Source organism: Onychomys torridus, chromosome 2 (genome assembly GCF_903995425.1).
Source record: "Onychomys torridus chromosome 2, mOncTor1.1, whole genome shotgun sequence".
NCBI classification, from domain to species: domain Eukaryota; kingdom Metazoa; phylum Chordata; class Mammalia; order Rodentia; family Cricetidae; genus Onychomys; species Onychomys torridus.
Window position 1 is genome coordinate 681,919 of NC_050444.1, and position 26,276 is coordinate 708,194.

The following is a 26,276-nucleotide window of genomic DNA, read 5'->3' on the forward strand; positions in this document are numbered from 1 at the left end:
TAGAGAGAACAAGAGGATATTTATAAAGGGTTGGGGTGAAGAGAATATTATATAATTGCATTTTAATTTAAAAATAAAAATTATTTATGAAAAGAAGAAAAAAAATCACATGCTATCTCAGTAAATGTGGTAAATCCTTTTTCAGAGTTTAACACTCCTTCATAATGAAATCCTTATGACACTAAAAATAGAAACTGCATTCCTCAACAATAATATATATACACAATAAACCTACATCTGAAATGATAGTAAATATTGAAATCAGAACACAACCTCTAAAATCAAGTATGAGTGAAGGGTGTCACTACACTCTTTTTCAGTATAGTGCTTGAAGTTATATAAAGAACAATAAAAACTGGAGGAAGAAAGATACATACTAACTATCAGAAAGTAAGTATGTCAAATTCATTCATAGGGTGATACTGCATTCAATAAACCCTACCAGAAAATCTTTAAATATCATTGTCTTAGGGGTTTTATTGCTGTGAAGAGAAACCATGCCCAAGGAAACTCTTATAAAGAAAACATTTAATTGGGTGGGTTGCTTAGAGTGTCCCAGGTTCAGTCCATTATCATGGCAAGGATCATGAAATATAGGCAGATATGGTGCTGCAGTAGCTGAGAATCTTATGTCTTGCATGCAACAGGAAGTCAGCTGAGATACTGGGCAGTATCCTGAACATAGGAAACCTCAAAGCCTGCCCCAACAATGACACATTTTCTCTAACAAGGCCATAACTACTCCAACAAAGCCACACGCCCTTTGAGACTCTGGGGCCAGTTATATTTTAATCTACCACAATCATAAAACTTTCAAGAAAGTAGTGGGAGACATCAGTACTCTAATCTCAGGAATTTTTTTTTTTTTCGAGACAAGGTTTCTCTGTGTAGCTTTGTGCCTTTCCTGGAACTCACTTGGTAGCCCAGGCTGGCCTTGAACTCACAGAGATCCACCTGGCTCTGCCTCCCGAATGCTGGGATTAAAGGTGTGCGCCACCACCACCCAGCAGGAATTTTCTTTATACCCATAAAGGATTTGCCAAGAAAGAAATCACCAAAAATAGATTTACTCATGATAGTCTTGAAAACAGAAAGTAGTACCTGGAGATAGCTCAGAAGAAAGATTTCTCAGGCTCTAGGGAAACAATGAAGATGGCAATGGGATGTGGAAAAGAACCCCAACGAGAGAGAGAGAGAGAGAGAGAGAGAGAGAGAGAGAGAGAGAGAGAGAGAGAGAGAGAGAAGGGAGCGAGGAAGAGAGGAAGGGAGGGAGGGAGGAAGAGAGGAAGGGAAGGAGGAAGGAAGGAAGGAAATGAGAACAAAAGATGATGAAAATGTAGAGAAAGGAGTTTTTAATCACTGATGAGTAAGTCACAAACTGGTACTGTCACAACAGAAATCAAAATGAATGAAAATCTTATAATTTAGTTTCTTGAAAACTAAAAATATAATTACCCATTGACTTGGGTATATTCTACCCCTCAGAATATAACTGTATAAAAAATAAGAATATGTGTCTGCATACTACAGAAAACTTGTACACTGTATTAATTGCTGCAGTATTCACAGTAGCTAGTATTTGGAACCAGCCTAATTCCAAGTAAAATTTACCCAATAGCAGATGAAGAGATTTACTCATAGTGGAGTTGTAGTCAGCCATTAAAAAGGAATGAAATGTCATAAGCAGCATAAACCTTAGTCAATACTTCTGTATACTCAATAGAAATATTAGTCTTGGGCTGGAGACATGGCTCAGAGTTTAAGAACACTGGCTGTTCTTCCAGAGGTCCTGAGTTCAATTCCCAGAAACCATAAGGTGGCTCACAACCATCTGTAATGAGATCTGTCTCCCTCTTCTGGCCTGGAGGGGTACATACAAACAGAAATATGTTAGTATAGCTAAAATTCTATGTAATCAATAAAACCTATTTTTATTCTTTTAGAAAAAGAAATCTTAGTCTTGTAGTTTTATCCATTTATATTCATTCTTCCTTGGGAACTTTTTCTATAAATTGACATACTCAGATATGTAGAGGAAATTACTACATGTTGTTATCTCATTCCTTCCCATAAACCATCACCAACTGCTCCCTACCCCTATTGACAGGCAATTCTGTACATTTTTTTGTCCTTCTCACTGTCTCTAAACACAGGAACTCTTCAGAATATGAGTATAAGTCATATATTTAAGTTTTCTTATTCCCATCAATTAAATATTTTATAATTTTATTTTCTTTATTTATTGAGAATTTCATATATGATTACTGCATTTTTATTTCTCCATCCTTCTCTTTTCTACTCCTCTGAAGTCCACCCCCACACTGCTCAATGAGGTGCCACTTGTTAATTATTATTTTTCCATATATACACACAAATGTATAAATACATCTTGTTGAATCCATTTATCATTGATCATTTGTAAATGCATTTAAGGTTGAACACTTAAGATTGGATAACCTATCAGGGAGAGAATTCTGATTCTTTCTCTATATGCAGTTGTGAATTGCGTGTAGCTCTTCAGTAGGTGTGAGACCTCTTGAGACTCACACATGTTTTAACATATTTTCTGAGTCTGTGATGCCCTTATAACATTAAATAGCAAAAACTCCAAAGACATAGTTAAACTTAACCTTTATTCACCACTATTCATTATTATGAAAATGTGACTCTAAATAAATCTTGATAAAAAGCTAAACCATGTATCTTGTATTTAAATTAATGTTTGAATAGGAAACCTTGGTTCTACCAATTGTTACACAAGATGTGACATGCAATAAGACAAGCTGACCACTAAACATTTCACCTGAAGTCCAGCTTTTAAGACAGAATAAAGTTGTCCTTGCCTTCCTTACTAGGATATAATAATATTCAGATAAGGTACTTAATGTATGTGACCATTATCATAGTTCACAAGATACTGTTTTTAAATGTCTACAAAGTGAGATCCAGGACAGCCAATGCTACACAAAGAAATCCTGTCTCAAAAAAATTTTTAAAAAAGGTCAGTGATTTGTTTACATATGGCATCTTGAGGAGAATATTGCATAACAACAAATCAGAATATATTTATTAATATATCTAATAAACCTTCACAGATAATAAAAATATAATTTCTTTCATTATTTAGTTTCTTACTATATATTGAAATCTTTCTCAAAGTCTAGGTTGGAAAGCAGAAACTTTAGTAGTGTCTAGTAGTGAGATTTCAGAGACAACAGTCAAGAAAGTGAGCAAGGATAGCAGCAGTGAAAGTTGTAATCCTGTTCATGTAAGATCTGATAAAAGTAACATCTTGACTACATGGATGTCTATTAAAATCTGTAATCTATGTTTTTGTATGAGAAAGCATAACACAGATCTTAATTGATGGGCATTCTGGAATTACTGGATCCATGACTCACAGGGACTGAAAATCTTCACAAACAAATCATTTTGAGAATATTTGCTAAATAACTAGAATTGGAAGAGACATGGTAATATATGTTCTCTGGAAGTGTTCCTTAAAATAAACAGGTATTTGGATAATCCACATAATGAAAATACCATATGAATTTTGGTCAACTGTAGTACATTACCATTGATTCACAACTGTGTTCACTAGACTATAGTAAACAAATACATGGTGTTCTAGAGATAAAGAAAACTATTTGTGTGGTATGTAGGAACTCTTTATTTCATGTGTGGATTTTTTTCTATAAAAATAATAATGTCTAAGATAAAATTTCATTTAAGTATATATATACATTAATTAATGTATTAATATAATTTGACATCATGTTTGGCTTTCTGACTTTTTATAACCTATTATGCATTCATGCTTTTTCTAGGGACCCACTGCATGAATTTGATAAGAACTAACTAGGATACAATACTGAGCAAAAATCTTACCTTGTGGTGTAAGAAGTCAACTGAAGAAGAGAGATGTGAATCAATTAAGTACACAAATGTGGTTGCAATTTCTGTTTCATGGAATGAAGCATTATGAGAGGCTGTGTGTAGGTACTTCAGGATGTTACAAAAGATCCAATGATAACTGAACTGTGAGTGTAGATGACAGATGATCAGTGAGCAAGAATGGAGCAAGATCAGTAAGAGCATGTATCTGAGTAGAAGGGAAAAATAATGGGTCCAGTTACAAAAATAAGTATCAGTAAATACAGACATTTTGACTGATATTGGCTCAGATAAATGTATTTACATGCTTACAAGTGAGTATTTCAAAGAATACTTTTCTTAAGGATGTATTATCATTTAAACTACATATTCTTACTAGATTTATGGCATTAAATATTTCCTCATGAGATAATAGCATTCATAATCTTTATTTACTTGGTATCCTTGTTTAATAAGACAAGGCAATTCATGAAGTGTAGCATAAATTTTAAAGGTTTTAGTGTACAAAAGTTAGACAAATTTGATTGACCTAGAATCTTATAAGCAAGAATCTAGCAGGTCTGGATTCTATCCAAATCTTTGACATTATTAATAGCAAGTCACTAATTTCTGGGTTTTGAGTGTGTCAGTGCATTATGAAAGTATTGCTTGCATTCTAAGAGACTGGAACTTTTGCTGTACCTCACAGCCAGAGTCAATAACACACCTTTAGTATCTAAGACTAAGACTGCTATCCCACTGTGTACTCAGCTGTTTGTTTAACTTACCTTTTGGAGAACAATGTAGTAATCAAACTTAATTGTCTTACACTTCCCATGAAATCAGCTTTTAGAGTCTAAGAGGTAGTATTCAGTAATGTACTCTTCCATGCTCCAACCCAGACAGCATTAAGTTATTATATGCATGCTAATGTAGTCATTTGCTGAAAGTGACAAATAAGTTGAAAAGCAACTTTATATAATAAATATGCATCATAAATGATAGAAACAACAGTTGTCTTATTTGTTAACATTTTCTTGTTTATTATCTGGGTCAGTTGGCATTAGTAACTTAATCCCTTGTAAAACTCTGTTAGAGATTTCTGTAAAGGAGATTCCTTCACCCTGTGATGCTTTGTGTGCCATCCAGTACATACAGAGTGAAACACCTTTGTTAGGGTCAGAAACAGGGACAGGGACAGGCATCATCCATGGAGCACCCAGACTCACAACACAGATTGTAGAGAGGAAAGAAGGAGAGGCAATGGAAGATGTAGGAAGAGAGAAGTATAGAATTTAAAGTTGGGGCTGCCCTATGTAAAATTACTCCAATGGAAAGTACTTACAATTTATTTTCCTTAATACAACACTGATGGATTTGGGATACTCTAAGATTATTACTAATTCATTCAAACCAATGAATGTGAGGAAAGTTACTGTTAGTAATAGAATATAAAACATTAGGAAATGTCATATTTTAGAAAAAACACTACAATTCTATAAAAAAAAACTAGTCACTTATATTGTCTTTGCTATATGAAATATGGTTTTACACATATATATGTAAACTTATATATATATATATATATATATATATATATATATATATATATATATATACAATGAATAAACAATATGATCTGTATTTAAAATGAGTAAAATCTTGTGTATTGACTGAGAAGACCTTTTTGTCTTTCTTTCTGACAAAGATTCTAAAGTACAGTTGCTGCTGACTGTCTCAGTGGTTCTGGAATGCCTTCAAGAACTTGTCTTGCATTGACATGTGCTATTTACTTCCACTATCTTTATAGTGTTGTTTGTATATATAGTATAGATTTATATAGTATACTTTAAACTATATAAATTTTATAGTATACTTTTGAGATTGTACCTTATAGTACATCTTATTATCTCATCTTTGCTCCCTTGTGGTCATGCCACAGCTGGACTGTAATAATTCAAAGCCACACTTCAGTGTTCAGGGTACAAAGAAAAGGGATGAATACAGCTGAACTTATCTGCCTTCACTTCTTTAATGGAAAGTAAGATTTCCCAGAAACTCACATTACATTCTTCAGAATACAATTCCTTGATAATCCATAGAGGTTTAGGAAAGGAGCTAGTATTCATTCCATGCTAGCACCTATGGTGGAATAAATAAATTGAATAATATTTCTGAATAGTGACTGAAAGGTGATTCAATAACTACCACCTTCTTTAATACAGAAAAATGCCTTGCTAAGGTAAGCCATGGATAATATAAGCCTTCAGATAGATGGGCAGATCCCTTTAGGAATCACAAATACAAGTTGGAGAAATAAAACATTATTCTCCATAAAGATATTGGTTGGGGAAAGCTAACATAAAAGTAAATAGACGGCCTTTTGTTGAAGCAACAGCCTTGTGGGTGAATTTAAAGTTTGGTCAGAATAAAGCCTCCTGGAAAGCAGGTTTCCTTGAAGATGAACCTCATGATGGCTATGATCAGAGGGTGCAGAATGAGGTTCTGACAGGCATAGTTATCACTTAAATTCTTCCTTTTTGTCATCATGAACACATTTGTATCTTTAGATATAACTTATAGCTAATGTGTTATTCTCTGTGACTGTCAGACATGTAGGTGTCAGCTAAAAAAATGCCTTATGTCAAGTGAAATCAAGTAACTGCTGGTAGTCACTTAGGTGAGACAAAAGCAAGAGTGAGTTAGGTTGTTACATTGTATGCAAAGAACCGCAGTAATATCTTTATTCTTTATTTTTGAAACTTTGTCAGAAGGTGCTTTAATAAATTAGACCAACGTATCTAATGTAAGCCAACACCAGAAATTAAAGTTTTGCTGTTTTTAAGCAAGTTTTTATACTGGAAATTGACAGGTTTATGGAATATTGGACACTTGATCAGGCCTAACTTATCTTTTTGCCTCTCTTTCTGGTCAGTCAGTCAAATTGCATATAGCTCATCAGTCTCTAAACAATAAGCACAGCACAGGGGCCTCCCTCTATACACTGGTCGCAGCAATCTCCTAATAACTGGGGCTCCACTTACACATGACTCACAGTGTGATCACAATGGCAGGAAATAGCATATAGAGAAAGTGATCCTCATATGAATTCTATATGATGACTGGCATAGCACTGAAGAGAAACTAACAATATATGCTGATCAGAGAGATAAAAGATCATATGGAACTTATGAGAAAGATTGATATGAGATTCTGTATGATATAAATATATGTTGATAATACAGCAGTTTGGCCAATGATGCAGCAGAATAAGGTTAGCCAGTACAATTAAACTGAAAATGGAGATGAAGGAGGGCAGAGTCAGGGCAGATGTCAGCCAAGTCACCCAAGGAGCAAGGTGCCAGGGAACCAGTAAGCCACAGGCTACATGGCAATGCATACATTAATAGAAAGAGGTTAATTTAGATGTAAGAGCTACCTAGTAATAAATCTGAGCCATTAACCAAACATTTATACTTAACATAAGCCTCTGTGTGGCAATTTGGAAAGTTGGTATAATTAGGCGTAAGGTCAGAAAGTTCCACCTTGCTTTACAAAAGATCTTTTAGATCTGCTGGTTACTTGCCTGCATGCATTTCACATATCCTTTGCTCTAAAATGGGATTGTAAAGCTAAGGACATATGAGTAGGGAGTAAATGTGCTCAGTCCCAAGTTATCATGCAAAAGTTACCATTCTTCTGTTATTTAGTATGCTACACCATAGTTCAAAAAAGTTCAGGTTATTTTTCTCACCTAAGACTGAGAGTTAATTTTTAAACATTTTTCATTGATATTGAATAACATCAGTCCCCCTTCCTTTTCCTCCCTCTATCCCCTCTCAATTATCCTCCTTCAAATCCTACCCGTGGCCTCCACTCTCCAGTTGTTAGCCTCTTTTTCTCTGATTTAGTTTGTTCCACAGACACACATACTCAGATATATAAACATATATAAATAGAAGCTGCTGAGTCCATTTTGTTGTCTCTGTGTGTAGGATTTCAAGACTGATTGCTATGTAGGAGAAACTAATTCTCCTTATCCCAGAAGCCAATAGTTCCTGTAGTTTTTTTCATCTAGGGGTGAAACCCCATTAGATCTTCCCCATTCCATGTCAACATGTCTGATTTGGTCTTGTTTATGCAGTCATTTCTAGGAGAGGCTGTTTCACAGAAGACTTTCTGTATTTTGGCCTTTATCATCCTTCTTTTCCCTCTTCCATATGTTTCGTATGGCATAGATGCAGGAACTATGATGTAGATGTATCCTTTGGGATTAACTTATTAATCTCTGTGTTGTATCCAATTGTGGTTTAATCCAATGGTTCCCATTTGCTGTAAAGAGATGCTTCTTTGATGATGAGTATTAGTTACATCTGTGGGTATAAAGATAAAATATAGAATATATTGAGAAATTATGATGATCTAGAAAAGTGGTGATAATAGATCCTCTCCTAAGATCTATGACCTTACTAGCCCCAGAAGGGTGGCTAGATTTCTAATACAAGGCTTGATTTTTTTTTTTTTTGTTAAGTGAGATGTGAGTCCAATTAGTTGTTTTCTATAGACAACTCAGTGTCAATTCTAGTACCTTTATACATGTCTTGTCATGCAGATGATTATTATAGTTCATCAGTGTTGCAGCTGTGTAGGCCCATTTAATTGCTTCCATCCTTGTCACCTTGCACAATATTTTCTGGAACAATATATGTTGCATCATAAGAAAAAAGCTTTCATGTTAGACTCAGCTCATTCATTGGAGTCATGTGTCCAATGTGTATGGCATCTTCAGCAATAGAGACCATTCAACTTCTGAAAGGCAACTAAAGGATACCTGGATAACTTATATTGTTTTGGTAATCACTTATACTGTCCTGATGAACTCTTCAAAAAGAGGTTTCTCATTGCTGGTGCTCAAGTTTTTGTTAGTCTATGGTTCTTGTGGGAAATATTGTCAATCTCAGAGGTTCAATTGTTTTTAAGCTATGTGTGTGTAGTATATAATTTTAGGTAATTACAAAATAATATGATTCCTTGGAGTCTTAAACTACCTTGATGCCATTTGTCCTTCCTCCCTATGTGTTGACCTGACTCCCTTTTCCCCAGTTGAAATGCACTACCTGTTATTCTGTTTCCTACTTCATTTTCACCAAACATAAATCTTTTAATGACATTTTTTAGTACCCATTGTGACAGCACTATGCTTAGGTACCATACACATTAGGGCAGCTTCTCTGTTTCAATTCTTCTATAGGTGCTTGGTATTTTTATGCTAAGATTTAGGATTATTTGTAACATGTTTGGAAATTATATAAAATAACCTTCAGCATAACCATCTATTTTCCCTGTATGTCTGTATTCTTGATGTTTGTGAAAGCAGCAAAGATGAGTGCGTTAAAGGTGAATTTCTGAACAGGTTATTTGGGAGGTTACAGCCTACTTTTAGGCTATTTATTGGTATAATCATTAAGGCCACTCCACATAGTTAAAAGGAAGGTTTATTTTGTAGGGTAACCTACAAATGAAGGGATAGATATGTTGCAGGTTCTGGCAAATGTATAATGAAGTCCAGCGGTGTTCTATGGAGAACTCTGCTCAGTCTGCCTCCATCGTCCAGGGTCCAGGAACTAAGAGAGCCAGTGCATCTGGATCCTAGGTCTTCAGCATCCTTTCTCAGCCCTGCCTTGTAGGCGTGACTGTTACCGAAGCCTCAATGCGGGTTGGAACTTCCAGGTCAAAGCTGAAATGGCTACCCACTCCAGCTATTAATCAAACTCTTGTGCTTCAGTGTGAGTCTGAGTGTGTATGTGTGAGTATGTGCATGGGTGTTTGTGGGAGTCAGTGTGGAAGTGTGTATGACAGAGATTTTGTGATTGTATGTGAGTATATGAGTATATAAGCATAGGTGAATGTTTTATGAGTTTGTATGAGTGGATATATGTGAGTATATGTGAGTGTGAATATGTATATGAGTGTTGTGAATATATATTTGTATATTATGAATGTATATTGATGAGAATGTGTGTATGTGTGTGTGTGTAGTAATCATGAAGGTGATAATTGAAATAGATACTACTAAAACCTTCCCAAACCAAGAAAAATAAGACGTATGAAAGTTCAGTCAAATATCACATTTATCTATGTACATATGTTTATTGTTATATCTTACATGTGTAAAAGAAACCTTTGTATTTTTATGCAGACCTGGGTGTTTTTATATCTTTTTACCATAAGAAATCACTGGAAGAATACTGAGCTTAACTATAGGCTCTTAAAGTAATAAACTAAAAGCAACAACAAAAACAAAATCAAATCATTTTTCTGTTCTTTACTTAGGAAAAAGTAGAGGGTTAGCAGAAGCAATAGCATGGGTAGCACATCAGAAATCCCACAGACTGATATAATTTATGTTAAGATAAATTTGTATCTGGAGTAATGTTATCTCTGTGTCCTAACAAGTCTTACTCTGTACCATAGAATTGGTTTTCTTCAGCAGAAAATCTCTACAGAGAACCACGGTTGCAGAGGACAACTAACTATGGCCCCAACCCAATTGGTAAATCTACAATATAGCATCTGCTTGTAAGTCTCAGGCCACATCATGAAAAAGTAGCTAGAAGGATTTGTAAGAGCCAGAAGGAGAGGAAGTTTTCCATGAGATTGTGCTCCCTCCTATGACATAAAAGCTATACTCATAAAATCTTAACAACATTGCTTCCTAAACAAGACCCAAATAATGATATCAATTAATATTAATGTAATCTTACAGAACCCCAAGTCATCATGTACTATAGACAATTAATGACTATTGAGAGAGAGAATTAGTCTTCCCAAGAAATGAACCTCCTTAAATCATATGCATACAAACAGTACTAAAGATACTCAATATGTTTGTTGTTGTTGCTGCTGAGTGGTTTCTGTATGTGTTTAACAATAATAAGTAAAAACAAAATCACGAATCTGAGGTAGATGAAATAAGATGAAGGAAGAGGAAGTGATGCAACTATATTTTAATTAAAGAAATATTGGCCATGCATGCTATTGAGATTTGGAACAATGCTTATCTTCAATGATCATCTTTGTAATGTTCATGAATAAATACTCCTTGTAGATCAGGTACATCTTATCCACTTAAATACCATGCAGATCCATTCATCAACCTCATTTTTTTTTGTGTGAATTTTTACAAAGTTTGAAAATGCAAAGGTGAGTGAATTAAAATCCATTCAACATTTTCTTTCTTTGGAACCTCTATGCATGCAACATTTAATGTAGCTGTGGTTTGTTGTGCTTTCTCTGTGGAAAGCTGCAGTATGGTTACCTTTACCTCTGTGGATTAATAGCTTGATCCACTTGGTAAGTTATCAGCAACATCATGTCTTCCCACTACTTTTCATTTTCCTGTAGGACCTCAATTATATGTTCAATTATATGCATTCTGATAGAATTTGCTAATTTGGGTGTTTATATTTAAAGCTTGAATTAATTTTTATCTGTTTTTTGCACATAAAAGGGGTGATCCAAATTCATTCTCCAGTTTTCAATATACATGAATGAACTCAGCAACTTCCTGAGGACACATGTTTCACAGATATTAGGAGATATGCTAGACAATCTTCCATTTGTCTGCATGCTTAGTCATGGGTGTATATCCAGTGGCTTTGATAATGTTTTGTAGTGAATTTGAAATCAGTGCCTGGGATTCTGGAAATGTGAAATGAAGAGCAATTGCACCTATAATATCATCAATAATTAGAGGATACCTTATCAAAAAGAAAAAAAAACAATAAAATGAATGCTGTCAAACATCACTGGAAGAACTTAGAGAGGATATAAATAAATTCTCTTTTCATATTACTTGTGTGGTTGTGGTCATTTTAGATTCCATGTAAATTCAAGGACACTTTTTCTTTTGTGTTATTTTTCAGTGGAGAGGAACATAGCCAGACTTTGCTCTAAGACTTGCTAAATCCAGCCTGAGAGTTTCTCTATTTCTTCCAAAAGAAAAAGTACATAATAAAATTTCATTGAATTAATATAATTATTGTTAAGATACTGATCCTTAAATAGAAAGTAATAAAAGTCAACTGCTAAAAACTGGTGTTGTATTTCTTTACATTTTCATTAACTTCTTTTGATGACATTGAATAGCTGCATTTTATGATTCCTTTATTTTTGATGATACTCTCTAAGAACTTTATTTTCATTTATGATATTATAGTGGAATCATTTTTAAGTAACCTTTCCAGATTGTCTTAGTCCCTAGTATAGTGGAGTTTCAATCTTTCACTACTAAGTATGATGTTTTATTGTAATTTTGACATTTATCAATTTATTGGTCCTTTTTCTCACTAGTCTTATGGGTGCATTTATCATAACTAGATGTTAAATCTGAACAAATATACTTTTATGTTTCAGTTGGGTTAATATATGTGTTCTGTGGGTGTTCATGTGTATATGTGTGCATTTCACATGCATGTGGTGTGTGTGTGTGTGTGTGTGTGTGTGTGTATGTGTGTGTGTGTGTATGTGTGTGTGTGTATGTGTGTGTGTGTGTTTGGGGCTAGGTTTATGTGAGTAATGTTTCCAAGCCCTGGGGTAGAACAACCTTCCTGTGTTCAGCATGTGCTCTATAACCACTGCTTCCTGGATTGTCGTGCCTGTATACATGGCCAATACTCATTTCCAAATAAGGTTTTTCAGAATATTTTCCAGACTTAAATAATCAAATTATGAAACTTTATAGTGCACTATTAAGGACAAAAAGCTCAACATAAAATATTAGTCCATTTCTATAATTGATTCTAAAAAGAAAATAAATCAAGGTATAGTTAAATGTTCAGTGAGATTTCTGGTATGTGATGTTTAGCAGTCAGATCTGTCTGCATTTCTAACTTATAATCATTGTGGGGAAAGAAACTGTAAGTTTGGGAGTATGTAGGAGATACCATAGTGTGTGAGATGAGGCTAGTGGGTTCAGCCTAATGTTATAACAATAGAGTAAGAACAGAGTTTCTTTATAAACCTTTTCAAAACTTCCTTAAAATATATTCATTTAAAATTTTCTTTCAGTTTTACATTTTAAGCGACAATTACTAGGAAGTCAATGTGTACTGTTGGAGGAGATTTTGATAATTTTTATAACTTTGTGCCTAAAGGTATATTGCATAGTTCATGTTTACTGGATAATTAAAGGGAGTTTAAAAAGTAAAAAAAAAAAATAGCACATATTAAGTGCATAAACTATACTACATATAATCAATATTTAGTTTAATACAAATGTATACCATATAAACCTGATATTGAAATTTCTTCATAAATCTGTTGGGGAATTCTGGATTTAATTAGAGTGTATACTGTTGCTTATGTTTGTCACCTTTGGTCATCTAATATCCTTTGATTTTTCAAGTGTATTTCCATGCATTACTTGAGATGAGATGTCTCTGAGGATTTTATATTTTTCAATATAATTCATTAAATTTTTAAAGTAAAAATTACTCTGTTTTAGATGCTGACTGAAAATACATATGTTATACTATATCTTCTATATTGTCTCTAATATTAAAGTAAATTGGCTGTCCTATGATTTCATAGTATAATGTAAGCCTACCTTTCTCAGGTTCATTACTTATAAATAAAAATTACTAGTAATTTTTCAAAATCTTTATATATGAAATTATGCATGACTTCCAATTAAAATGGTTTATGTGTATCAATTTTAGAATGCTGAGGTACTTTTTTAGTATAGCATAACCCACATGTTTTTGAACTTGGCTTGGCTGTTCTGGAACTCATTGTGCAAAATAGGTTAACCTTTAACTCATAGAGATCAATCTGCCTCTGCCTCATGAATGCTGGATTTAAAGATGTACAGCACAACACCTGGATCATATAAAATTACTTTTATAATTAGATCATCAGAAATATTCAGGGAAAATTTATCATTTTAATTCTCATTGATTTGTTGATTAATTTATCATTGCAGATCAAAAAAATCAACAGAAATTTCCCTGTAAACCAGCAGGTAAGATCAAGTAATACTTGAAAAATTGAATCACACTTCTTTTTCAATGTGTCTTTTATAGAAGATAATCTTGGTGCCATCTGCTTCTTATATAAAAATAATTAGAACTATAAGTCATCTTCAGGGAAATTAATTCAGGACATTAATTTAATATATCTGCTTACTGAATACATTTGAAGTAGATTTTAATGGTATGTAATAATATAGGACAAAAACCACTTTTGCAAAAATACTTATATTGATTTGTGTACAATTCTGAAGAACTTGATCTAGTAGTTCTATAAGATAGCTTTAGTATATCTTAAGTCAAAAATATTTCATGCATTTTGCCTATATATGTTCCAGTGCATGGAGTACATTCAGAGACAAGAAGTGGGTGTGAAAGCCCTAGAATGGGATTTTAAGAACTGTATTAGTGCCATATGGGTGCTGGGAACTGAATCCTGCTCCTCTGGAAGAGCAACTGCTCTAACTGCTGAACCTCCTCTCTTGTGTCTAGTATATCTTAATGTTTAAAGACATTCTTTAAATTGATCTCAGTATCTAATATGTTAACAGACTTTCAGACAAGTTTAAATTAATGAATAGAATGAAAATAATGTCATATTGATCCAAAAGGATAATAAACTCATTGTTCTTACTATCAACTTTGATTTATAGTCATCCTTCACACTCTAAGCATTCATCACTCTTTATAGGTTAAAAGGTTTTAACTATATTTTACTTGCAAAACTTGTAAAGAGTCTGTTTTCTGATATGCACTATTTTTATAAAACAATAATTAGTTTTTAAGTTTATTTTGAATATTAAATATTAAATCGATATCTTTAATAAATACCCTATTATCATGAGAATTGCTAAGTTCTTTTATTTTTTAAGAATTTTTTAATTTTTTTTTTACTTACCAACCACAGATCACCCTCTTATTCTCCCTCCCCCTCCTCCCTACACTTCCCCACAACCTACCCCCCATCCCCTCCAAAAGAGTAAAGCCTCCCATGGGCAAATCCTGCTACATTCAGTTAAGTAGGACCAAGCTCCCACCCCATACCCCCACATCAAGAGTGAGCAAGGCATCCCACCATAGGTAATGGGCTCCAAAAAGCCAGCTCATGCACCAGGGATAGATCCTCATCCTACTTCCAGGGGCCCCTCAACCAGACAAAGCTACACAGCTGCCTCCCACTTACAAAGGGACTAGTCCAGTTCCATGCAGTCTTCATAGCTATATGCCTAAATTTCGTGAGTTCCAATGAGCTTGGTTAAGTTGTCTCTGTAGATTTCCCCATCATGGTCTTGACCACCCTTGTTCATAAAATCCCTCCTCCATCTCTTCAATTGGATTCCCAGAGCTTGGCCTGGTATTTAGCTGTGGATCTCTGCATCTGATTCTATCAGTTACTGTATGAAGGCTCTAGGATGACAATTAGGGTAATCTGCAACCTCATTACCCTGGTAGGCCAGGTCCCTACCCTCCACTATTGCTGGTAGTCTAAGCTGGAGTCATCCTTGTGAATTACTGGGAATTTTCCAAGCACCAGATTTCTCCCTAACCCCATGACATCTCTCTCTATCAAAATATCTCTATCATTGCTCTCCCACTTCATTCCTCCCCCAGTTCAACCATCCTGTTCCCTCATGTTCTCATCCCCTATCATCTCTCCTCAGTTGCCCCTCCTCATCCTTCATTTACTCCAGAGATCTCATCTATTTCCCCTTCCCAGCATGATCCATGTGTCCGTCTTAGGGTTCCCTTTGTTAGCAGTTTTGTTGGATTATAATCTTGTTGTCTTTTGCTTTACATCTAATATCCACTTATGAGTGAGTAAATAACTATGTTTGTCTTTCTGAGTCGGGATAACCTCACTCAGGATGATATTTTCTAGTTCTATTCTTTTGCCTGCAAATATCATGATGTCATTGTTTTGTTTTGTTTTGTTTTGTTTTGTTTTTTTACAGCTAAGTAATGTACATATGTGCCACATTTTCTTTATCCATTCTTTAGTTGAATGACATCTAGGTTATTTCCAGGTTCTGGCTCTTATGAATAATGCTGCTATGAACATAGTTGAGCAAGTGTTCTTGTGGTATGATTAAGCATTCCATGCTTGTATGCCCAAGAGTGATATCATTGAGTCTTGATGTAGATTGATTCCCAGTTTTCTGAGAAGTTGCCATAGTGGTTTCCAAAGTGGCTGTACAAGTTTGCGCTCCCACCAAGAGTGGAGGATTGGTGCCCTTGCTCCACATCCTGTTCAACATCAGTTGTCATTAGTATGTTTTTGATAGCCTTCTGACAAGTGTAAGATGGTTTCTCAGAGTTGTTTTGATTTGCATTTTCCTGATGACTAAGGATGTAGTGCAATAGAATTGCTAAATTCTTAAACATAATTTGTTCTATGAACAACATAATTTTATTTTTTAGTATAAACTATGCTATTAGTAATGGTTTGGCCAAGACTAGCTCATTAGCTGTTTATAAAGAAAATAGCATGAAATAGCTCCTGTCTTGGAACATTCTGTATGTCCACAGAGATCTGACATACACCATACACTCTTGATAACACTAAAAGGACAAAGAATTGAGGATAACCGGGAAATTCTAAGAAATGGAGAAATGTTCTTTCCCAGAAAAAGCCCCCTCAAGTGGTTATCAAATGTAAAGTGATCAGTCCTGAGATCATATACATAATATATACAGGTAATATTAAAGCAACTGAGGAGACTATAGATCTGCATTCATATATATATATATATATATATATATATATGTGTGTGTGTGTGTGTGTGTGTGTGTGTGTGTATGCATGTATGTATGTATGTATATATATATGCATGTATATATATATCCATATATATACATGTATAGATATGAATATGTTACAATAATAAAAAGAATATGAATTTGAAAAAGATCAAGGTATATATGATATGGTGATAGATAATGTCATTTCAAAAGCAGGATTATGAGTGAGGAATAGATGAGCCTTGCTTTTCTGTAATAGCTCTGTCAGAAGAACTAATTAATACCCAAGGACAACTACATTGATTGACTTTGAGGAAGTAGTGTCCAATGATTTAATTACTTTCCATAGCTTCCAATTCTCAAAGAATTCTCTAACCTCTCAATAAGCTCTTTTGAATAAAGACAGGGGGACATCAGTGTACCAATTTAATTCAAGGTAAATTTTACGAAAACTGTACAATGGAAAAAAGAAAACATCTTCAGAAAATAGTGCTGGCATAATTGGATGTCAACATGTAGAAGGCTGCAAATAGATCCATATCTGTCACTGTGCACAAAACTTATGTCCAAGTGGATCAAAGACCTCAACATAAATCCAGTTATTCTGAACCTGATAGAAGAGAAAGTAGGAAGTAGTCTTGAACCCATTGGCACAGGAGAACACTTTCTAAATTTAACACCAGTAGCACAGACACTGACAGAAACAGTCAATCAATGGGACCTGTTGAAACTGAGAAGCTTTTGTAGAGCAAAGGACACAGTCAACAAAGTGACAGCCTACAAAATGGTAAAAGGTCTTCACCAACCCCACATCTGACAGAGGGCTGATATCCGGAATACATAAAGAACTCAAGAAATTAGACATCAAAAGGCCCAACAGACCAATTAAGAAATGAGCTATAGAACTAAACAGAGAATTCTCAACAGAGGAAGCTCAAATGGATGAAAGACATTTAAGGAATTGCTCAACATCCCTAATTACCTGGGAAATGCAAATCAAAATGACTCTGAGATTACACCTGTCAGAATAGCTAAGATCAAAAACAGAGAAGACAGCTTATGCTGGAGAGGATGTGGAGCAAGGGGAACTCTCCTCCACTGCTGGTGGGAATGCAAGCTTGTACAGCCACTTTGGAAATCAATATGGCGCTTCCTTAGAAAATTGGGAATCCATCTCCCCAAAGACCCAGCTGTAGCACTCTTGGGCATATACCCAAGGAATGCTCAATCATACCACAAGGGAATTTGCTCAGCTATGTTCATATCAGCATTGTTTTAATAGCTAGAACCTGGAAACTACCTAGATACCCTTCAACTGAAGAATGGATAAAGAAAATATGGTACATATACACAATGGAGTACTACTCAGCAGAGAAAAACAATGACATCATGAGATTTGCAGGCAAATGGATAGATCTAGAAAAAATCATCCTGAGTGAGGTAACCCAGACTCATGGACAAACATGGTATGTACTCACTCATAGGAGGATACTAGATGTAAAACAAAGATAACTAGACTGCTACTCAACAACTCCAAGGAGGATACCTAAAAAACAGGACCCTAAGAAAGACATAGAGATCACCCAATGACAGAGAAATGGATGAGATCTACACGAACAGCCTGGACAACAGTGGGAGTAATGAAGGGCAAGGTTCAAGGGAAAGAGAGCTTAGGGGAGCAGAAGATCCCAGCTGGATCAAGAACAGAAAGGGAGAACAAGGAATAACAGACCATGATAAATGAAGACCACATGAGACCAGGAAGAAGCAAAGTGCTAGAGAGGTCCCCAGAAATCCACAATGATATATCCACTGTAGATTACTGGCAATGGTTGAGAGAAAGCCTAATCTGACCTAGTCTGGTGATCCGATGGCCAAACACCCTAACTGTCATGCTGGAACTCTCATCCAATAACTGATGGAAGTGGATGCAGAGATCTATGGCCAGGCCCCAGGTGGAGCTCCAGGAGTCCAGTTGTCAAGAAAGAGGAGGGACTGTAACAGTGTGAATTGTTGAGACCAAGATTGGAAAAGCATAGGGACAAATAGCCAAATGTTTGGAAACACATGAATTATGAACCAAAAGCTGTGGAGCCCCCAACTAGATCAGGCCCTTTGGATAAGTGAGCCAACTGAATATCTTGAACTATTTGGGAGGCGTCCAGGCAGTGGGACCCAGACCTGTCCTTAGTGCATGAGCTTGCTGTTTAGAACCTTGGGCTTATGCAGGGACACTTTACTCAGCGTGGAAGGAGGGGACTGGACCTGACTGTACTGAATCTACCAGGTTGAGCTGAAACCCAGGGGTGTCTTGGACCTGGAGGAGATGGGAATGGAGGGTAGGGGCTGAGGGCCAGGCTGGGGCAGGGGTGGGAGGGGGGAGGACAGGGGAACCCATGGCTGATATGTAAAATTAAAACACAAATATCAGTATAAGAAATTTGAAATAACACCACATCTGACAGAGGGCTGATATCCAGAATACATAAAGAACTCAAGAAATTAGACATCAAAAGGCCCAACAGTCCAATTAAGAAATGGGCTATATAACTAAACAGAGAATTCTCAACAGAGGAAGTTCAAATGGCTGAAAGACATTTAAGGAATTGCTCAACATCCCTAATTATCTGGGAAATGCAAATCAAAATGACTCTGAAATACTACCTTACACCTATCAGAATGGCTAAGATCAAAAGCACAGAAGACAGCTTATGCTGGAGAGGATGTGGAGCAAGGGGAACTATCCTCCACTGCTGGTGGAAATGCCAGCTTGTACAGCCACTTTGGAAATCAATATGGTGCTTCCTTAGAAAATTGGGAATACATCTCCCCCAAGACCCAGCTGTAGCACTCTTGGGCATATACCCAAGGAATGCTCAATCATACCACAAGGGCATTTGCTCAGCTATGTTTGTATCAGCTTTGTTTGTAATAGTCAGAACCTGGAAACAACCTAGATGCCCTTCTACTGAAGAATGGATAAAGAAAATATGGTACATATACACAATGGAGTACTACTCAGCAGAGAAAAACAATGACATCATGAGGTTTGCAGGCAAATGGATGGATCTAGAAAAAATCATCCTGAGAGAGGTAACCCAGACTCAGAAAGACAAACATGGTATGTACTCACTCATAGGAGGATACTAGATGTAAAACAAAGATGACTAGACTGCTACACAACTCTAGGGAGGCTACCTAGAAAACGGGACCTTAGGAAAGACCCAAGGATCACCCAATGACAGAGAAATGGATGAGATCTACATGAACAACCTGGACAATAGTGGAAGTAATAGAGGCCAAGATTTGAGGGAAAGAAAGCTTAGGGGAGCAGGAGATCCCAGCTGGATCAAGAACAGAAAGGGAGAACAAGGAATAACAGACCATGATAAATGAAGACCACATGAGAACAGGAATAGGCAGAGTGCTCAAGAGGTCCCCAGAAATCCACAATGATATACCCTCTGTGGTCTGCTGGCAATGGTCGAGAGAAAGCCTGATCTGACCTAGTCTGGTGATCAGATGACTAGACACCCTACATGACACTGCAAAAATGGCCACCAACCTGAGACTAGATGGATCATGTGCTTAGAAGAAAATCAATTACTATTATTCAGGTAAAGGAACAGCAATAAAATGACTCAATGGTACACATTCTTATATAAATTTGTCACTTTATCAATCAACCATTAGAGAATTTCTTATTGTAGTTTATCAGAATTAACTCAGAGACCCACAATTGGATAATGTGTAGACACTGAGAGACTTTGGAGCACTAAGTTATAAATAGGAGGATGTCATCAAATCCCTCTACTCAAGGCTTAAGGATTGATGCAGAAAATGAGGCAGAAAGACTGTAAGAGCTTGAGGTCATGGACTACTCTGAAGAAATTGTTTCTTTCAGACACAACAGTACTGATGCACAAATGAATTCATAGAAACTGTATTTATGCACACAAGACCTGTACTTGTTTAACTCATGCAGTTTCTTAGTACTAGGAAGGGAAAGTGGACACTGTGTTCCTCCTATAACCAAAGGCTATTTGGAACTGATAGTCTGGCAAAGGGAACATCTAATTTCTCCATTTGACTGTCAGTTGGTGTTTTAATCATATTTTGAGTTGGGTAGACTTCAAGTTTAGAAGAAGTTGGACAAGACAAAATGAACTCAATGGTATTTTTGTGGACATTTTGTTTTGTTTTATTTTGCTTTGCTCACTGGTCTCTTGATTGTATGTTGTGAAATTTGTTTTTGTACTTTTGTGGCATTTGGGGGTTTTGTTTATTTTTGTTTCTTTGAAGCATTGGAGAGTAAGAAGGAAAGGATAGCAAAAGGCAGCAAGTGGTAGCACAGAGTGAGCATACACACAGACACACACAGATAGACACAGACACATACACAAAGACACACACATAGAGACACAATGCACACAGGGAGAGAGGGAGAGAGAGACAGAGACAGAGAGAGACAGAGAGAGAGAGAGAGAGAGAGAGAGAGAGAGAGAGAGAGAGTTAAGGAGATGGGGAAGATGGGGAAGATGTGGAAGGAGATGGGAGTTGGTAAAACATACAATACAAGCATATTGTGTGAAAAAAATAAAAATATTTCAAGGAGTTTAAAGAAGACACAACAGAGAAATGAAATTAAGAAGAATGAACTTAATATAACAAACATGTGAATAGGGCTCAAGGAAGCACAAACATAAAAGTGATAAAAATGATGAATAATATTCAAGACAAAACAGAATTCAATAAAGATAGAAACACTAAAGAATATTCATGGTTCAATGAAGATGGAGTTGAAGAACGCAATTAGAAAGTGCAAAGGAAAGCTTTACAAGTAGAATGAATTAAGCAGAAGGAAACAGAATATCAGGACTCACAGATAAAACAGAGAAACTAAATTAAGTAAAGAAACAATATGAAAAAGATATTTAAAACACAAAAAAAGGAACATACAGAGAATGTGGGACACCATTAATCTTTTATCTTTTTTATTACTTTGAAGAGACCCCATGACCAAGAAAGTCATAAAATATAAGTTTATCAGGGATCACATTTCCAGAGGGTTAGAGTCATGGCAGAAAGAATGGCAACAGCAGGAGTGATTCTACAACAGTAGCTGAGATCTTATATCTATTCTATGATCCACATAGCACAAGGCAGGGAACAAAAGTGTGAGAGACAACAGTGATGTCAAGGGCACTTTGAAACCCCAAAGACTGCCCCTAGAAATATATAGGATTTTGGCTGGAGTTGAGGATCTGTGGTAATTAATTGTAGTTATATGTTTTATGCTAAGGAAACTGCATAGTTATGTTTTCCCAGCAATATTTCATTTGTTTCTTGACCAAATTGTTTGCATATTTCCCCACATTCAGTGCTACTAGTCCCAACACACCTACATTCCTGATTTTATGTAATTTCATTCCTGCTTTATGTGTTAATATTTCTTATTAGTTGAGGTCTGATACATAAGCAATAACTTTAAAATAGCAAACTTATAATTTGACGATACTAAAATTAAGGAATATTTAGCATCTACCAATGTGATCCTCTGAGCCTAAAAACATAATGTGAAATTAGGGAGTTGGAGAAAGGGTGAAAGTTTAAAAAAAAGAGGGAAGGGAGCTGTAATTATATATATATATGTATATATGTACATATATATAAACAAGTATACATATAATATACACATACATACTTATACACACACATATATTTCTTTTTACTACTACATTACCCTTACATTTCTGAACATGGTGTAATAAGAGTACAACCTGTACTGATACCTTCTGTTGTCTTTGTTTTCTGTTATATGCCCTTTAAGATTTTTAGAAAGTGTTTAGAAGCATGATAACCGAAGGGAGATCTTTTAGCCATAATGAGCTGCAGCTTCAGATATTTTTAACTCACAAAGTGGTACCTTAAACATGTCCATAGACTTAGTAAAATTTTGAGTAATATAGTATTATCAGGAGTTAAAAATACATAATTTATACAAACTCCTTGAGTTTCTCATTAGAAAACATTGAACTTCAACTAGTGACTGGGAATTCACTATTTCCTTCTGTCATTTTCCACAAACCATATGTATATGGTTGGCTGTATATTAGAAAATAATGACTCATCTTCAGCTATGCAGGTGAAATGAATGTGACAATAGAAATGAAATGGGAGATTAAAAGATGAGAAACAAAACTTGGAATTATGCTCCTTGCTAGGCTTATGACGTTGAATACAGGCACTCATTATGCCTAGTAATGTAAACCTGACTTATCCTCTACATTCACTTGACTTTCAAAACAGAATGTGTAACTGCCTTAGGAAGAAGGTGAAGTGGGCAGGCTCTCCAAGTCTCAGAAAATAGTCTTAGGCACCTACACAAAGCCGATCTTTGGGTGTATGGGTGTGTTGTTTATGTGATGGAATTTGCACATCAAACTGTGACTGAAAGGAAAAAGTAAGTTGGACTCAGAATTTAGTTCATGGAGAGGCTAAAGGAACAAGAGCTAGAGAAATAAAACAATAAGCAGTTATTACAGCTGCTCTTTAGGTACATAAAGCAGGAAAGGCACACAGAAATTAGATTAAAAAAAAAACAATAATTTTCAAACTCTGACTGTAATGTTAGATAGGAAGATTAAATTTATGGAAGTATTACTTTTAGTATCCTGCCAGTAATGCTCATGATTTCTCTGTGAGGAGTACATCTAGAAGACAGGCCTTTCCAGGTGAAATAGTCAATGAAATGATTCATAATGATAGTCTACTATACTCACAGAATTGTTAGCCCAATTGTCATTAGACAGTTGTCATCCACCAGCTTGTGGGAACAGATGCAGAGACCCACAGCCAAACACTACACAGATTCAGGGGAATCTGCAAGAAAGGGGAGAAAGGATTGTAGAAGGCAGGAGAGTCTAGGATACCATGAAAACATGGCCTGCAGAACCAATTAAACAGGGCTCACAGAGACTGAAGCAGCAAACAAGGAACCTATACTGGGCTGAGCTAGATCCTCTGCATACATGTTATGGTTGTGTAGCTTGGTGTCCTTGTGGGACTTCCAACAGTGGGAGTAGGGGTGTCTCTGACTCTTTTGCCTGTGCTTGGGACACTTATCCTCCTTCTGCGTTGTCTTGTCCAGCCTTGATACAAGGCTTTGTGCCTAGTCTTACTTTATCTTTTTAGGGCATGTTTGGTGAATATACCTGAGAGGCCTTTTTAAAGAGAAATGAAGGAGGAGTAGATTTGAAGGAGGGAGAAGGTAGGGGAAGAAACTTAGAGGAAAGGAAGGAGAGGACACTGTGACAGGGATGAGAGAAGAATAAAAGAAAAAATCAGACAGCAAGGTAATAGTCAGAGAATCAGTTTTTAAGAAAATAATTTATAAATGGGAAATTACATGTATCACTCTAAGTAGATGGATATTGTTTATGCAATAAATTGATGTTTTATAAATATACTTTATTATAACAAAATGTGTAATACTAGGTTTGCATTTAAGCAGCCATGGGCATTATCATATAGAATATAGTTAATTTATATCTTATTTCCTTTTTGAGATTGTTAATTTAGTGTTTGTAAACACCAAGGCACACTGTACCATTATATTCAAGGTCATCTGGTCTTGGAACTTCATCAGAATTAAATTACAGAAAATGTGGGCTTAAAACAAAACAATTTATTTCTTTGCAGACTACAAGTAAATTGTGAAGAAACATTTGACCGTCTTACAGACTTGAAGTTCTGGGAAAGAAAAAAAAATATTTCAGTGATATATAACATTTCAATTTGCAAATGACAGTTTGTGTCCACAATTCAGAATTTCCATGAGCCATACTTCTTCAGGCATGTTTAAACATTTCCAAATGTTTTTCTATTCCTTCTTTTCTTTTTTTTTCATTTTCAATGTTCCCACTTTGGTGAACAGTAGGATTTCTGGCTTTTATCTCTGTATCTGGCAGCTCTAAAGAAACATTTTATCATCTCATACATTAAGAACTTCTGTTTATTGTCTCATTCACTCTGGTCATGTATTAACTCTGTTCATCTCTGGTGGAATGAGCAAAATAGCACTGAAGGGCGTTTTGAGTCAGAGTAAGCAGAAACTGGCAGAGTTCAATGTTTGAAATCTTCAGGGGGAATGAAGTCAGAATCAGTGTAAAGTTATCACAGTGGAACTATTATCAGAGACACACTGTGACATTCTGTTCAGTGAGGTAGCATTGGTATAAGATTTTCCTATAAGATTTCAGTCTTGAAAAAGACCATGTTTGTTTTGCAGTACAACCTCCCTTGCTCCTGAATATCACCATATTTTGTAACTGACAGTATTCAATGTAAACATTGTGTGAGTACAGCTAATCTCTTTGTGAGTTGACTCTTCTCTTAGCAAAAGTTATTGATTGAAGTCATGTTCCTGGCATTAGGTTTACAAAGGACAGCATCCAATGGTATCTGAGGGCCAACTAAGGAATTCAAGAAAGTGTGAAGACACTAATAGAAACAAAGTTGTTCCTATGCCATGTGCTCTTGGCTTGTTCAATTTTAAGAATCTTCAATTCTGTCCTAAAAACACAACAAACAAAATTCCTCAAGTATTTAGATTACGTTAGAAAGAATAAATGTATTTTTTTACCATTATACACAATTTATTTGTTAGGCAACAAATGAGAACTAGAGTCTCATTTGATATCTTACTGTAATTCCCATGTATTTTTCTCTCAGCACCATGAGTCTCTTCATTAACCACTGTTCACTGGGGAAAAAAGCCTATTTGACCAAGGTTGAAAGAAGCTCTGTCTAAGGTTATAAACAAATATTTACGAGTGAATTTGACAACATGATCATTTATCAAGATAAGAGTATGTTACCCTTATGGCCTGTGACCTCTCCAGTCAGGTATCAGATACACAGAACAAGGAATGAATTTTATCTGCATCCAAATAGAACATGGTTAGTTACCCCTGTAATCCCCTTGCCACCATTTTACCAGTTGGTACATCTTGTCAGACAGGTATATAGTATGCAAGGTCCAGAATGAGTAAATACACTGATAACTTTCCCATGCCCACTCTGACTACATATATACTCCCAAGAATATGAAAGCTATTCAGCATGGAGAAAACATGATTCTTTCCAGCCTTCCTTTATTTGGTAGATTTTTTAAATTACTCTCAGTGTATAGGTGTCTTTATAAACGAGATGTTGTCTTAATTGGATTTCTATTGCTTCAGTAAATAGCATGATCAAAAGCAACTTGGATTGTTTTATATTTAGAGTGTAATCAAAAGGATACATTTTTGTGCTAGGGTAGTCAAGACAGGAACTCAGGAGGGAACTGAAGACTAGACTGTGAAAGGACACTGCTCACTGACATTCTCCACTGGGTTTGCTCAGCTTACTTTTTCATACAAGCCAGGACTACCACTCATAGAAGGATGATTTCTCCTTCAATCATTAATCAAGAAAATGCCCCCCCCCTCACCCTGTAGACTTGCCCACAGGACAATTCAACAAAGGTATTTTCTCAATTCAGGATTTCTTTTTCCACCTAACTCTAGATTATATCTAGTTAACAAAAAACTAACCAACATAAATTACTACTTGGAGATAACTGATACTATTTTC

At 35.6% G+C, this 26,276-nt stretch overlaps 1 protein-coding gene across 1 annotated transcript in view; it reads left to right on the plus strand.

The window, feature by feature from the left end:
* The window catches only part of Sntg1 (syntrophin gamma 1), an 826,637-nt gene that overhangs the window by 625,995 nt on the left and 174,366 nt on the right, over window positions 1-26,276 (plus strand). The window contains exon 18 of the mRNA XM_036179958.1: window positions 13,856-13,894. Coding sequence (XP_036035851.1) covers window positions 13,856-13,894 — 39 coding nt within the window. The remainder of the gene's footprint in view (window positions 1-13,855; window positions 13,895-26,276) is intronic.